Below are 15,865 nucleotides of genomic sequence, written 5' to 3' on the forward strand. Positions count from 1 at the left end.
TCCATTCTAAACACTGGACTCCATCCGTCTTTTCTTCTCTACATACAAGACCACAAAAAAGGGTAGTTGCAACTTCCCTAAAATAAAAAATGACACACCGGCACTTCATCTCACGCTAAACTTTTAGAAAGTCAATATGCCCAAAAACTTCCTGGGAAATCCCAAAAGCATTACATTAAGTACTGTGGCTGAACTCCGAGCAATTATGAAACAAGTGTTTATTTATTCATTAATGTCTATTTTTATTTCATTGGGAATTTGTCAGAAATCCAACTGCTATGACCTAACAGCAGCTGGCGTTCTGATCAGTCGGAGCACTCCTCTCAATCTGCCCGTCCTTCCATCACCATCACAACAGTGCTACTTTCTGTCAAAAGCTAAAATGGGTGAGGTGTGGTATAGCGGAAGATGGATACTTGGCGCCTGTGTATCGATACAATATTGCCACTGAAAATATCGCAATACTATGCTGTATCGATTCTTCCCCCCACCCTTGCAACTAGCGTGTCCGAGCTCAAAGACACACCTTTCCAACTGCCAAAGCTCTTTAGATGGAATGCTCACACCGTTATGTGCCAAGACGTAGAGTTAATTAGTGCATCGTGCGTACCGAATTCGAAGAAAGTCGTGTCCCAAAGCCTACACCCTGTTCCCTGTTAACGGTTCAACCGGTTAAAATCCCATTTAATCAGTTACTGGTACTGTTCCTTAAAGGCCTGATCCTTCTGTAGAGACTAAATCAGACAAACAAAGGTGTGAATGAGCATCCTAATATTTATCATTGTGTTTATTTAGGAGGAAAGAAAGAAACTAATTCCATATCTAATTGCATATCCCACACATCCGCCAAGCCGAGTACATCTCCCAACATGATGTCACATTCAAAAACGCAGGAAAAGAGGGAGACAGACTACCCACCGTGCCAGTAATTGATTGCTGTGCCGACTGCATATGACACGACTGCTCTTTAGAGGCGGGATCCGAGCATCGCGCACACACATACACACACACACACACACACACACACACACACACCCCACATACACACACCCAGAGGTAGCAGAGCGCAGGACAGGCATTACTAATCAATCGTCCTCTCAGCGGGATTTGACAGGCTGACTAGAGGAGAGCTTCCCTTTGAGACTCCAGATTCCACTGTGGCACCGCAGCCTTGTTACACATCCACAAATCATGAAATCATACAGAAACTACATGCACGTGGTCCTCTCCAGCTACTACCCCCTCATTTTCTTTCAATTATCCACTAAGCGGTCCCCAAATACAAACAAACAGCCGTCTTCGAGGAAGGCTGCTGACAATGGACAGCAACTCTATGTCTCTAATGTCAACGAATTACAAAAGTCTCTCCAGTACTAGCGCAAATACATATTGACCAAATCAAATATTATGGACCACACAAGAAATGCTTATATGGCCTCCATTATTAGTAACCAAAACACGATGTCCACAATATTACAATCTAAGGAGACCATGTCCATAACACCCGGTCCAGAGCACTAATACCATCACCCCGGAAACCATCAGTCAAATATCTACAAGGTCAAACAGCTGGCTGCGGATTCAATCTGTTCATTCATAACTTGACTTCATATTAGATTACAAAAATCTGAATTATATGACAAATAATAGAGATTTTAGGTGAGAATGTATGTCATTGCTGTATTTCATTATAAGGTCACAACACAACGGTGTGTTTTCATTTTCTACTTCATTTTCTGGTAGAAATCTGCTTCTTTATGCAAATGATCAAATGTCTCCAGCTCTTTCATCTAAACATTTTAAAGTGAAACACAAACCAGAAGGCTTTTTTTTTTTCTCCACTTACTGATCTGCGCCACCTTCACTGTTAAAGGGCTGGATGTTTTCTCGGCTACCATGTGCCACCTCCCTCCTCCTCCCGAGCTCCTTCCTCCTTTCTCGATGAAGGCTCGGACGCGGCAGGCGTACACCCCTGCGTCCTCCCCGCTCACCCCCCTCACGCCCATCTTGTATTCCCCGACCCCCGTCCGCTCCAGGCTCGCCTCCCCTCGCTTTCCCTGCGCGCCGCTCGAGGACGTGTTGGAGATCACCACCCCGCTCAGCTCCATGGTGGTTATTTCGCGGCCGTCGGCCAGCCAGGTCACTTCCAGGGCGAGGGCGGGGAGGTTGTCGGCGGCGACATAGCAGACCAGGGTCAGCTTCTCGCCGGGGGAGAGCAGCAGGGGCGTGGAGGAGGAAGACGAAGACGAAGCCTTCACACTCAGGGACTGACCTTGAGAGGACGGAGACAGAGACAGCATCAGGCACATCACCCTTACGTGAACATACTGCAACAAGATTAAAGATGAACAAAAAGTGCTTTCCTACCATTTAAACAATCCTGTTATTATTAATTTACTAATTATTCTGCAGAAAGACAACACAGGACTTCACAGAAGACACTTAAGCGGTATTTTGTAAGTCATAGGGTGCACTTCAAATCAGGTTCAAAGACTTAATCAAAATGCTATTTAAATTATGATAATGAATTTAGAAAATAATACTCAAGCGCAGCATTAATGTAGACATTGTAACATCAAGGTTATCCATTGCGATGGATATGAGAAGCAGAGACATGATAAAGAAAAGTGTGATATATAAATGCCAGAGATTTAGAGGAACGCACAGGTGTACTTCTCAGCAGTGATGCTGAAGAAGAACTTTTTATTTAATAAAAAAAAAAAAGTATTTATTGGTGCATCTTGAACAGTTGGATCGGTCTCCATTAACAACCGAGACAGCAGTGTGTGGGTAAGAGACTCTGTTTGGTGTCTGGAAAAGGACAAAGGACACAAAGCCCACTCTGTTTGACTTTTCTCATCCTCTTTACTCAAGTCAGTAAGTCAATATGAACTGACTGGCACACAATGGACCTGAGACCGAGACCTGTGTGTGTGTGTGTGTGTGTGTGTGTGTGTGTGTGTATACTGCTCATCTCTGGTTTCATTACAAACCACTTGGTGTTTTCCAGCACTTAAAGAGGATATGGTAGCCTAGAAAGATATAAGATATGGTGACCACAGTAACCACAAAGAATGAGTGAGAGACAGAGCGTGTGAGCGTAGGGGGCCTCTCTGAGTTCAGAATAAGACACACAGTGAGGGTCACGGGCCTCCTGGGACAGAGCCGGGCAGACCGAAGAAAAAGTCTCACAGGATGAGGAGAGGGTGCCATTAAACTAAAGACAGCCACACAACAGAGAGGACAGTCTCCCACGTCCCTCCCTCTCTCCTCATCCTTTATTTTCTCCCAGTATCACATCCAACACAGTAGCAGAGGAAACTGGGAAAGACATCCAGTGCAGGATACCTTTTATTTCTTAAATCAAGAACCAAAATGGAGACTTGAGGATTATCTATTGCTCCCTTTAAAGTACGCATCTACAACATCGTATTACTACAGCACAGCTACTTCAGGCACACTGTTAAGGATGTGACGGAAACCCCTTAATGCCAAGTTTATGTTGCACCGGATCACTTCGACTGGGTAGGGTCTGAAACCATTAAAAGCATGCTGAATTAGCTCATGTCTGTGCGTTCACATTTGACTGAGGTATGACTCCGAAAATGAGTTTTTAAACTAATTACGCCTTGCGTCTCTCCCTCCACGCCCCCCAAAATTGGAAAACCTCTGATGTAGACAGGCCGAGGGTTTTAAAGGGAGCTTTTGAAGTCTGGATATACCACCTGCTACTATCTTTTTAAGTGACCGAATTCAAAGTTTTCTCACAGATATGAGGAGACGTTTGCGGAGCGAAGGCTGGGCGACAAAGCACCGACCAACGTGGCTGAAACACCCGCCAAAGACATGTCTATTTTGGGCGTGTCTCACGCTTCCTGTCTGCTTTAGCATTGCACTCCTCTAACATCGGATTCAGGATGGACTGCAAACAGAATCATGCTAATGTAGCCTCAATTCCAAAGTTTTCTAATCATGCCAATGAACAATCTGCACGTCACACAATCCAGCCCGACATTAGACTAATCCCTTTCTAGTGGTCTAATGACATACTTCCAACATATAAACGACCTAACATACCACACACTACCTAACATACAGAGAATCTGCTCTAGGCATTTTGTTACGACTACTGTTAAGTTGCCTACAGCAGCGGTGACTTTTTAAGAATGCCAAATAAGGAGAAGAAACCCAAAACAAGTCCACAACTCTGCTTAGTAAATCATAAAAGGTCACAAAGCAGAGACGGACTGAGCTCATGTTGTACTGTAAATATTACTGCATTTACTGCGTGTGATTGTGCGTTAATCCTTGTACTGTAGCTCCTGCTGTGAGGATTGCCTTTCCTTTTCTTACCTGTAGGAGTTACAGCCACAGTTCCCATCTCTTTTTTGCTCTCCACGATTTTGATCCACTTCCCTCCCTTTTCGTACGTCCATTCAGTTCCGTTGCATTCATAAATCCCCTCGTCAGACGTCGTCACTTTGGAAATCACCAGTTCAAAAACTCCATTCTTCCCGGGGACCAATCGGATGCCTCCGTCAGCGTAGCGCCGGGTGTACTTGGCCCCGGTGACCACGTCTCCCTGAGGGCCAAAAGTCAAAATCTCCTCCGATGTCGCGCCCCTCTTCACCGACCAGGTGACGGAGAGGTAGGTGGAGTGGGTGAGCTCCCGGGTGACGTTGCAGGAGAGCGTGAGGTCACTTCCTTCTGAGATGACTGGGGGCGGGGTCTGGGGCGAGACCTTGAGGGTGTTGAGGATGACTGACGGGGAAAAGAGACAAAATCATTTTTTAAGGAATACAATAACATTGTAACAAGGTGAACACACACACACACACACACACAAGCTAAAACCTCTCGCTCATTAAAAATAGTTCTTTTCTTTTTCAGCCCTTTTTATTCATCGTTGCTGTTCCTCGTACAGAGCTTGGTGATAAAATCAGCGGCGTATTTGCATTTCCTCCCAATTTTTCTTTCATTGTCTATTACCGGAGGCCTATTCTGAGCTGTGTGCAAGAAGATCTTGTGTACCGCAATAATAGGTTTAAACCGATCTCGACTGCTTATTGTTTTGGTGAAAAATCAATGACGACGTAATAAAAAAGGTACGAAATGCTTTGTTCTGCCTTCTTCACAGCCCAACCCCGACACGGTGATGTTGAGCAGGGGAAAACTTTATTTATGTGTAGGAAATGAGCCTGAGAGGGAGAGATCTGATATCTGATTGAAAACAGACACGATAAAGTGGAAGTGCATGTGCAAAAACTAAAATAACTTCAAAAAGGGAGTGAAAATGTATAAAAAAAACCCAACATATTTCATCCGAAATATAGGTCAAAGAGTTATTAGGGGGAGTGACAGAATCATAAATAATGATGACTCATTATGTCACACTTAAGTTGATTGTGGTTACACTTAAAGTTGGGATATGGTTAAGCTCCACTACTCTTGTCAAGGTCTCTAGCTGTAGGAGTTTAACAGAAAGCTCTAGATAAGGCTGGGCATTTCTGATTGTGTGTATATGAAACGCAGCCAGAGGAGTTTTCATCAAGGTTAGTGACGTGCCTGCTCAGGTAAACTCAACGCAGTCTGGCTTTGCTTTGTTCTGATATGGGAAATGTCCGGCTGCTAAACGTGGCTCGTGCAAGAGTTTGAGGAAGTCTTAACGGAAAGAGACTTTTACCATCTGCTGCGTTATGACATTTAATGATGGCTGATGAGTCACTGTGTCTGTCTGCAAGAGGGAATTAAAAAAAATGGAGTGAAGGAACAGACATCAGACACTTTAGTGAATGGCATGTCTGCAGTGAAGACACGGGGGGTTAATAATAAGTGGCAGGCTGGATGATTGCTTAACACAACTACGGGCTCAGTTTTATTTTGATCTTTGGCATACGAAAACACAAAAATGCTACTAATTAAAGAAACTCATGCGGAAAAGCTGAGGGCTGTGTCCAGATATGCGGTACTGACTTTAAGTGTGCTTTAATAATCTACTTATAATCACAAAATCAACACTGTAAAGTAGCCGCAGCTCTCCACTCTTTTATGTTTCATCGCAAAACACTTATGGGATGCAAATAATCAGTTTTGGAAGCTGACTGTCGTTGTGTTACTAATTAATCCAAGAAGTGGCAGATGGCTGGGAATGAAGAGCTGTGCATTATGGGAATTACATTCATGGCAAAGTCCCGCCCTGTGGGAAAGACCAATCTTTAAGGGTACAGAAGGAAAAAATAACTGTTCTCTCCACTTTAGATGGTAAAGAAAACTTAATACTGGATACATTGTACAGTGTCTTTACCTAGAATGCTCATATTGCACGATAATCTTTATTTATTGAAGATGCCACTGCCCCATGAATAACTGTCAGAATATGGATTTTGAGACATCCTATTGGATGAGAGATTTCTAAACAGAGCCACACCGCATTGATAACTTATGCTTTGGGTAATTAACTTTTACTGATGTGGTTTTACAGCAGGACAGGACCGTGTGAGCCACCAAGTCAGATTTGGCAGGAAATCCGCTGAAATTCTTCAGGAAATCATCAACCTGTACCGGCACTTCATCCATGTCCAGAAGCATTCTGTCATGTAACGCATTCAAAGCCCGTATCACTCTGTTTTCACTCCGAGGAGGGTTCTGACTGTGGCTCGGATTCCCAAAGACAAAAGAAAGCATCATGGGGCCAGCTGTGAGGGCTGGCCAGTGACACCCAACTGTCCCTGTAAAGGCTTTCTATCGAACAACAAGTGGCCAATCAGAGATTTGCAGGCAGGACTGGACAACGCTAAGACTTGTAGTGGAAGTTAGGAGTACACAGCACTGCTGCTGCGCTGGAGTGATGCGAGCGTCTATGGCAGATAACGAAAGGCAGGACGAATAATCTGCGTTTTGCTCTATCAATTAAAATTAGGCTGAGAAGAGTTTTCAAATCTTCAGCGTCCTGTACTTCACTTGTTTCTTACATAACCAAATAGTCTCAGTGGGGCACTGGGAGCAGGGTGTGTGTGTGTGTGTGTGGGGGGGGGGGTGTGCGTGCCCAAGTCTCGACTGGTATAGACCCTCCAGTAACAAATCTAACTCATCATCTCTGTTAACGACCGTCTCATTCTCTCTCTCTCTCCCACACCCACACACACACACACACACAAAACACTCTCCCCTTTGTACACTATGAAACACACTAATTTGCTAATACATGTGCTCTACATACACACGACACAAGCGCTGTCGCGCATAAACAGCGCTGCCTAGTTAATTCAGGTCTAAATTTAACAAGGTGTCTGGGGAGCCGTGCCGGGAAGCAGAGAGCAGCTGAACATGATGGTGCATTATGGAGCTAACTAACCTGCTGTCACACAATCCCTCTTTGTTACTCCATCGCTCACAATTTGCAAAATTCATAGCTTAAACATGATCCTATAAAACAACAACAACAACAACAACAACAAAAAACAGGAATATGTCTTTTTCTTTAAAGTGGAGTATTTGGGTTAACAGGGGATTTTATCCAATATGCGCCAAAATGTGTGGGTAATTTCTGACTTGATAGCAGAGAAAAAAAAAAAAAAAACCTCAATTAAATTCAAAGAAAAATGCTGAACACGAGTTTCTCTATTCCTCCGTTTCTGGGTCAGAAAATAGTCCAAATTCCAAACTCTACACAGCAAGGTCTGTCAACCATTCTAAAGTAAATAAAGGATTGTTTCTGGATGGTAGCACATAGATTTCAAACTGACCCTTTAACAGAGCGAGGGACCTGCCTTCTGCATTCAAAGGTCAAATACCTGGTGGAGTGGCCACATTTTTGAAATATCAAGTAAGATCCAACTATTGTGCCTTTGACTATATTGAATGGAGATCCTGTACACGCCGACTTCCCTGAAATATTTCGGTTTTGGTACGGACTTCATTAATTAGATAGAACTTATCCATGCACACCCTCAAGCCTCAATACTAACCAACGGCGGCATCTCCCAACCATTCCGTCTCCACAGGTGTTCTCCTTACCTATTCAACCTAGCCACTGAATCTCTAGCCAGTCAAATTAGATTGAACCAGGAGATAGCCCCAATTAAACTTCATGCTATAGAGAACAGACGACATCACACTATTCCCTAAAAAAAAAAAAAAAACTCCATTCCACCGTTATTACAGCTTATTGACACCTTTGGCACTTTTTCAGGCTATAAGATCAATTGGGGAAAGAGCGAGCTAATGCCCATATCCGACTTGATCGACCTTAGCTACCTACGCGCCGCTACATACTTACTACACATGGAAAGATGTCCGCTATAAGACGTCCAACAAAGAAAGAACTTGCCACAAAATATGGCATCCTCTGTTGGTCGAGTGGTCGGAGGCGTGTGTGTCAAATGACGACCAGAGCAACACCCCTTGCACTTGAGAATGCAGCTTCTCTCTTCTCTTTTTCTCTCAATTTGTCGACTGTCAAGCAGGTACCATGTTGATGGAAAAAGGGGCATTTATGATAGTAATAAGTCTTTGTTTTAAGACATTTCAAATGATTCTGTAGTGATAATGACCCTGACCAGTTGATAGTGGTTTCATTTAACAGTTTTACATCCACTGGTGAAGTGTATATAAGCCAAAGACACACCAATATAGACCATTAACCTGTTGGTATGAATGTGAATACCTTTTCCTCCATTAACTTTTGAAACAACAGCGGTAGCTCACATTGACTTGCCTTAGTAAAATAAACCTGCCTAAAAGGCCTTTATCGTTGTGGTATGAAATTGAAATTTGTATGAGTTGTTTGAATTAAAAACTGCATCATTGTAAGTTTTTTATTTTTTGCTTGGTTATACTTTAATGTGTTAACTTTCAAACCAGGAAGTTAAAAAGTGAGAGATCTCTTGTGTAGTGGTATGCTTATCAGACCATGCCGATTAGATAAGGCCGTCTCCTAAATATTTCATATTTTTATGAGACAGGGTTGGATGAGTAAGTGCTGTATCTGATTTTTCTCATATCACTAGTAGGGTCAGGTAGGGTGCTACATTATCTCCCTACTTGTTTGACTTGTAAATGGATGACTTACCCTGACAGTTAAGTTCTTGTAAAACGGGTTGTGTTGTTGATGAACCTTATTATCATTCATGCTCTCCGTGCAGATAATATCGTTATTTCCCCCTCCCTGCTGTTATGGTCTTTAGCAGCTGCTCCGATTGTGGTGCTGAATATAATATCAGATTTAATGTCAGCAAGCACTTTCTACTCAGGTAGAGGCAGTGAGATGTAATACCTTGGTTATCATTTCACAGGTGACTAGATAGATGGTGATGAAATCGTGTGCTCAGGGCGACACGCTTGTGTGTAAATGTCACGTCTGGTGGGTGTCAAGGTCTGCCTCAGATGGAAATATGTCCTCAAATCACATGACTAATGAAATAGTGGACAATTCATTCTACTGAATTAGATTTTTGTTCCACGTTTGGTGCTCGGCTGGTTAAATTACCATAGTTTGTAAGGTTCTTAAAGGCACGCACATCAGGGAAACTATACCATCTATTGACTGTTTCCACTCATAACAGACTGTTTAACACTAGAAACCACGTAATTTAACATGTGGGGAGCTTTTATTAGATTTCATATGATATTTGTATTCTACTCTTAGCCTCTTGTGTTTCCCCGTCCAAACCTCTCTCCCTGGCCCTTATTTGACACAAGCCAAGTCCTCCCACCTGACATCTGCTCCCCACCACTAGTGTGTTGGGGTGTGGATGGTGTCTGTGTGAAATCTAATCATAAGCCAGTTATTGTCTAAAACCGGTGGGTGTGTGAGGATAGCTGTCACACACACACACACACAAGTGTTTTGCTTCTTCAACTGAATATAGATCATGAGACACAGAGTCTCAGTTGCATCTTAATATAAGACAGACAGACAGACAGACAGACACAACAAATAATAGCCTACCAGTGAGTTGGACCTTAGCCTCGTAGTTGCCGCTGACGACGGAGTCCGTGCTCGGGGTTTGACACCAGTAGAAACCGGCGTCCGTCGACTTCACCTCCGCGATCTTCAGCTCCACCTCGTTGTCCATGAGGCGCACCACCGAGATGTCGCCGGACGCAACGCGCTTGCTGAGCAACGGGTCGGAGTAGCTGACGTCGATGGTGGAAATGATGTTCATCCGCTTCCCGTTCGCATCCTTGGACATCATCCAGTCAAAATCCTGCAGAGACAGAGTGGAGACATCATGACTGCCATGTTGTGTTTTGGGTGACCTCATCTGGTTTAAAATTCCCTTCATTCATTCATTCATTCGTTCAGTCATTCTTAACAAATAAAATCTCATGGCACATTACCATGAATTTTACCAAGAGGACATTCCCGCAATTATTTGTATTTTATTGTTATTTCTAATGCATTCTTCTTCTTTTCCTTTACTGTTTAAACTCCGTAGAAAAGATATCAACTGCAAATGTTCAGATTTCCATGACTACCCAGCATTCCCCTGCATTCCTGTCTGTTTAAAACAACAGGTTTGAGTATAGTAGGACTAACTCATGATCCGTTTGGAGCTCCTCCCTCGTTCTTTAACACAGAATACTAAAACACGCCATTTCAAATGACAATTAAACTGCTCTCTGTTTGCAGGGAATTCTGGGACTTAAAAGCAGGATGACAACTTGTGAAACCTTGAGTAGTACTAAACACGTGCACACACACACACACACACACACACACACACACACACACACACACACACACACACACACACACACACACACACACACACACACACACACACACACACACACACACACACACACACACACACACACACACACACACACACACACACACATTCATACAACAGCAGCATCAGCACCCGGGGGTGAAAGACACTCACCTGCTCTCTCGGTCCGCTATACTCATTAACATCACATCTGATGGACACCGTTTGACCCTCCACCCGGATTAATGGACCAGGAGACACCGACACCACCCGGGCCCAGCACCCACCTTCAGGGATGGGAGAGGATATTAGAGCCCGACCAATAAAGGATTTTTTAAGGCTGATACCGACACAAAGTTTGCTTATTTAAAAACCCAATATTTGTAAAATAATAAAATAAAAACAACGTAACAAAACAAGAGAGCATTTCTGCACACAAACACCCGCTTGCCCACATCGTTGTGTTTGCCAAGAACACCAACCACAGGTTATGTTAGTCAGCACTCCAGCAGATTTCCCAAAAGCAGAAACCAACAGTGAAATACATACACACATATATACTGTATATATATATATATATATATATATGATTCTCTTATTATGTATACAATATACATTGTTTGTATATTTGTAGTGCTTAGTAGTTACATTTTGAGGTTTGCTTGGATCAAACCGCCAGGTTTCCATTCCTCCTCCTTCATATGTGAGAGAGTAAAACTCTGACATTCCAGCTGGGCGAAGCATGTAGCAACACAGCCGAGTCGGACTGGGCTCAGTAGACTTGCTCGGTTTACTGGCACTTTATTTTCTCGTTTGGTGGAATCAGGCTGCAGGCCTGCACACTCGAGCTCTGACACCGACGTCTGCAGATCAGTGAAAGGTGAAGCGGAGATGCTGCATGCTGCTGGGTGTGCTGATAAACTACAGCTGAACATGACATCTCTTCCTTTGCAGGTTCACTGCAGAGAGATGTTTACCATATCTTTAAAGTACAAAAAGCTATTTTTAGCAATTTAAAATCATTTTGCCAGTATTAGAACATTTCATAAAGGCAAACCTCTTTTACAGTGGGACAGGTGCTTGTGTTGAGATATTTAACATTTGAGACACCGGTTTCCTTTGGTAAAGGACAGCTTTGGGCTCTAGCTGTGGCCATCAGATCTTTTGGTTAAAAGAAGACTATACTAGGGCTGCACCTGATTTTTCTCTCCTGATTGGGGATCAAGATTCCACAGATCAACCAATCAATTAAACAATCGGCATCATTTAACTGATAGAGGAAACACTGACTTTTATAAAGACATGGACCACGAATCGTCCATGTTTCTGTCATGTCGGGACCAGATCAGCTTCTTCAGGTACTAGAGTAACTGCTGAGCACACTGGTAACACTGCAACGTCTCTAAAAATAGATCCATGTCAAGAAACACGAGCGGTCAGACGATCAGACAGGTTGTAAACACCCCCAGGTACTTTTCCTTTTAATAAAAGAAGAAAAGAAAAAAATATTGTTCAAATGTCAAAGAAAGCACTATTTTGGTTTCATAATAAAGTATTAAGACTTTAAAAATGACTTAAAGATACGTAAGACAAATCTATATATCTTCAAAGAGTACATTGATTATTATCCTGTATTATATTTACATTGACATTTACAGCCATACAAATTACTGTCTGAATATTTTTTTACTTTTATGTGTCAACAAACATGAACAAAGTTCTGAATTTGCAGCAAATGTTGTATGGTCAGGTCATACAGCAATATATTTGGGTCTTGTATTACGGTTTACATAAAAAATGTCTGCAGAAAAAAGAAGAATTTTGTAGAAAATCAAATCTTCCTTAGTCCTTTTTACAAAAAATCTGTACCAGGATCAGCTTGGGTTTGAAAAGAAAGTGCTCCATAAAACATGTCCTGGGCTTGTGTGGCCCATCAATACTTGAGTTTTTGGCAGTCGGCCTGGTGTTGTGTGTGTAAGCATGCTGAGAGTGCGCTTTCACGGCTTCATCTTCTTCTTCTGCTGCTGCTGCTGCTTTTCTGCTTTAGTAAGTAACAAGTCCCAATGAAATACATACCACATAAAACCTACTGTACTTTTTAGCTCCTGTTTACAATCTCTGTTAGAACGGTCTGCGGTTGAGGTAATCTTTAACTTGATATCAGATCAACCACAAACTAGTGGATTCCAGTCTCAAGAGGAGTGTGTAGCCACAACGTTATTATTGTTTGATGTCATTTAGCTCACAAGTGGTAAAAAAATGAAACTTTTACCACTTGTGAGCAAAAGGACATCAAACAGTAAACAATTCTACCATAGGGGTTGGTGTCGTACCGCAACCAAATGTCTGTGATAAGTCAGTCATTCAACCCCACGGTTGTTTCCTGTGCATCAGTGGTACAATATGATTTCTGCTGTGTCATATCACAAAAAGACCATCAGTATACGTGTGTGTGTGTGTGTGTGTGTGTGTGTGTGTGTGTTTCCTGGCCAGGTACTAAAATTTATGGTTTTTAAACTCAATTTCCAGCCTGCCTGTGTCTCCCGGAAGAAATACTGCACAGCCAGTAGAGCCTGATGTGTGTGTGTGTGTGTGTGTGTGTGTGTGTGTGTGTGTGTGTGTGTGTGTGTGTGTGTGTGTGTGTGTGTGTGTGTGTGTGGACGGTGTGACATTTGTGTGTCCCTGTGGCATGGGCGGGCTTGTGTGGAGCGCCGGCTGGAGGCATAGAGAGGACCCTTTTGGTTTTTCTGATGCGAAGACTGATAGCACTCTCATGTCATCGCACTAATGAAGATAATGAAGCTAAAGCCTGGAGAAGCGTAGCTTAGCTTAGCTTAGCATACAGACTGGAAACAAGGGGAAACTGCTAGCAGGGCTCTGTCTAGAAGGTAACAAGCCATTTTAAGCGACAACCAGGCCATGCAGTCACTGAATCCGTCTTCATTTTAGAACGACAAGAGGTCCGTGTAAAAGATTTGTCTAATTTGGAGAGTCTAGCTCACCCCGCTCATCATTTCCGGGTTAGCACTCCAACAATCAGAGTGGTCTTCCTATTCAACAAGTCAAATTGGCTAAAATGAAGGCCGCCGGTTGCGTGGAACACCCCGAACAGACTCACCGACCTCGCCAGACTGTCTGGCGGCTGATGACCGGGTTGGTGTGTCAGCGCCCTAAAGCTCACTAATTACCATGTCATACCTTGTTTGTTTAATCGGTACACAATCCTACTTCAGTGCAAGTAATGAAAACTATTCCTTTAAAGAGAAGTGATCGGGCTGTCTTTGCATAACTGAGATTTCTTGACCTATCACGCGGTCAGCCATGGTGGTCTCCACTTGCTTGTCCCAATTCATTATTATGTGTTGAAACATGACAATAAGTAAAGAGGGAGACATTGGAGCCAGTGAAATCATTGGGCTCCTGACTATGGGTCATATAATAAGCTCTAATAGTTTGTGTGATTTAAAGATTAAATTTAAGAATTATTTAACCTTGGTACATGATCTACACAGAAGAAATGGTCCGTATGTATTAGGCCATTACGGTTTCTACCTGAAATATCAGATTTTAAATGGTTGAAAATTACAAAATGGTGACAGCAGATAACTCAGATCAGTTGAAAGGAAAAGTGTTTGTACACACACACACACACACACACACACACACACACACACACATTGTATTCACCACCACAAACATGTAAACGTCAGTATTTGTTAAGGCCTGTGTAGCCTTGTTTGGCCCTGAGGTGGGCCAATGAACAAGCCCAGGTTTGTCCCTGTTGTGAAAACCAAGCTAATGACGAAGCACTGGGCTGGCCCTTGGATTCAACCTGGTCAGATCATTAGTCAGCCTGGTTTAACTGACTCTGGTATGGATTCAAGGCAAATGATAGGGCCAATCATGATGGCACGCACAGTTGGAGATTCTCAAAGATGGTCACCTCATGTTCAATCTCACCACAATTGGAAAAGGAAAGGCTTAACAAAATTGAAAAACTGGCACTAAATCTGTTCAAAAGGGTGTTTATTTTAGTTTATTACTGAGTCACTAGATTTGCTCTACCCGGGAACAGAACTGTCACACACTGATTGTTTTCCATAAGTTAAATGAGAAAAAGAAAAAGGCCACGTCTTCGTCCTCATGTGCTGGTGTTTTAATTAACCTGAAACTTGGTGAATAATCGAAAATAAATCATTACATAAGCTTAACACAACTGTACAGCAGTTTCGACACAGTGAGACAGGTATCTATCCAGAGGCTATGTGCCAAACCCAGTTTAATAACATCCCATTTTGGTATTTTTGCTTGTCGTTGCATGCAGACATCTCTGACAACATAGCTTGTGGATTTTTTGCCATGTCTTAGATTCACTCTTCCATTCGGCAAGATAAGATACACCAAACAACTTATTTTTCACTTAAGTTTTAACTTTGTGGAATCAGTTTGCTTGTTGCACTACTGAAGTTCTTCTATCAAACAGGGTAGGTGACAGCAGCTTGTAGTGTGAACCACTTGAAAATGCTTTAAATAAATTGCAATCAAGTGCCGCTTGGTGATTTGGATGTATGCCGGATTGGCTAGTGGATGTGAAAGATGTGAAATATTCTTGAATTGGTCTTTAACATGGCATGTACTTTTACCGACAAGCAAGTAAACGTTAAATTGACAGATTTTTAAACCGGGTTTAACATTGGGTTCTGCTCGCTGGAGAATGCCGACACGAATAGGAGTTAATTAGCTACCAACAGTCAAGCGAAGAAACGTTTCTTACCGAGCATTAAAAGACCAAAGACGAGCGTGAGGAGACATCTATCCATTTTCCTTCCTTTCTTCTTCCACTCTTATCTTTTTCCCGTAATTTCCCCCCAGTCTTCTTTGTCCTGTGTGTGGGGTAACACAGTCCTCTCCCGCCGCTGTCGGTCAATCCAATCCAACTCTTCAGATGTGAGCAGTCAGTCCGCAGCGCACACCGGGCGAAGCCGCCGAGCTACACGGGGGAACACGCCTGATTCCTAGTCCAGTAAAAAGCGTCCTGACGGGAGTGTTTTCATGGTTCACACACGTAGCCTACACTAAACCGGTTTAACGTGTGCACGGGAATAAAGGCGAGATTGATAGAGAGGGAAAGACAGACTGATAGGGGGGGG

The 15,865-nt window shown here is 42.9% G+C and overlaps 1 protein-coding gene across 1 annotated transcript in view; it reads right to left on the reverse strand.

Annotated features, from left to right (window-relative positions):
* si:ch211-132g1.7 (prostaglandin F2 receptor negative regulator) overlaps positions 1-15,865 on the reverse strand; it is a 47,966-nt gene extending 32,101 nt beyond the window's left edge. Inside the window, exons 1-5 of the mRNA XM_034864259.1 lie at positions 15,490-15,865; positions 10,890-11,002; positions 9,950-10,208; positions 4,354-4,761; positions 1,847-2,272 (exon numbers count right to left, since the gene is read on the reverse strand). Of these exons, the coding sequence (XP_034720150.1) occupies positions 1,847-2,272; positions 4,354-4,761; positions 9,950-10,208; positions 10,890-11,002; positions 15,490-15,535 (1,252 nt within the window). The 5' untranslated portion in view covers positions 15,536-15,865. The remainder of the gene's footprint in view (positions 1-1,846; positions 2,273-4,353; positions 4,762-9,949; positions 10,209-10,889; positions 11,003-15,489) is intronic.

This window comes from Etheostoma cragini, chromosome 24, assembly GCF_013103735.1.
Source record: "Etheostoma cragini isolate CJK2018 chromosome 24, CSU_Ecrag_1.0, whole genome shotgun sequence".
In the NCBI taxonomy this organism is placed as follows: Eukaryota; Metazoa; Chordata; class Actinopteri; order Perciformes; family Percidae; genus Etheostoma; species Etheostoma cragini.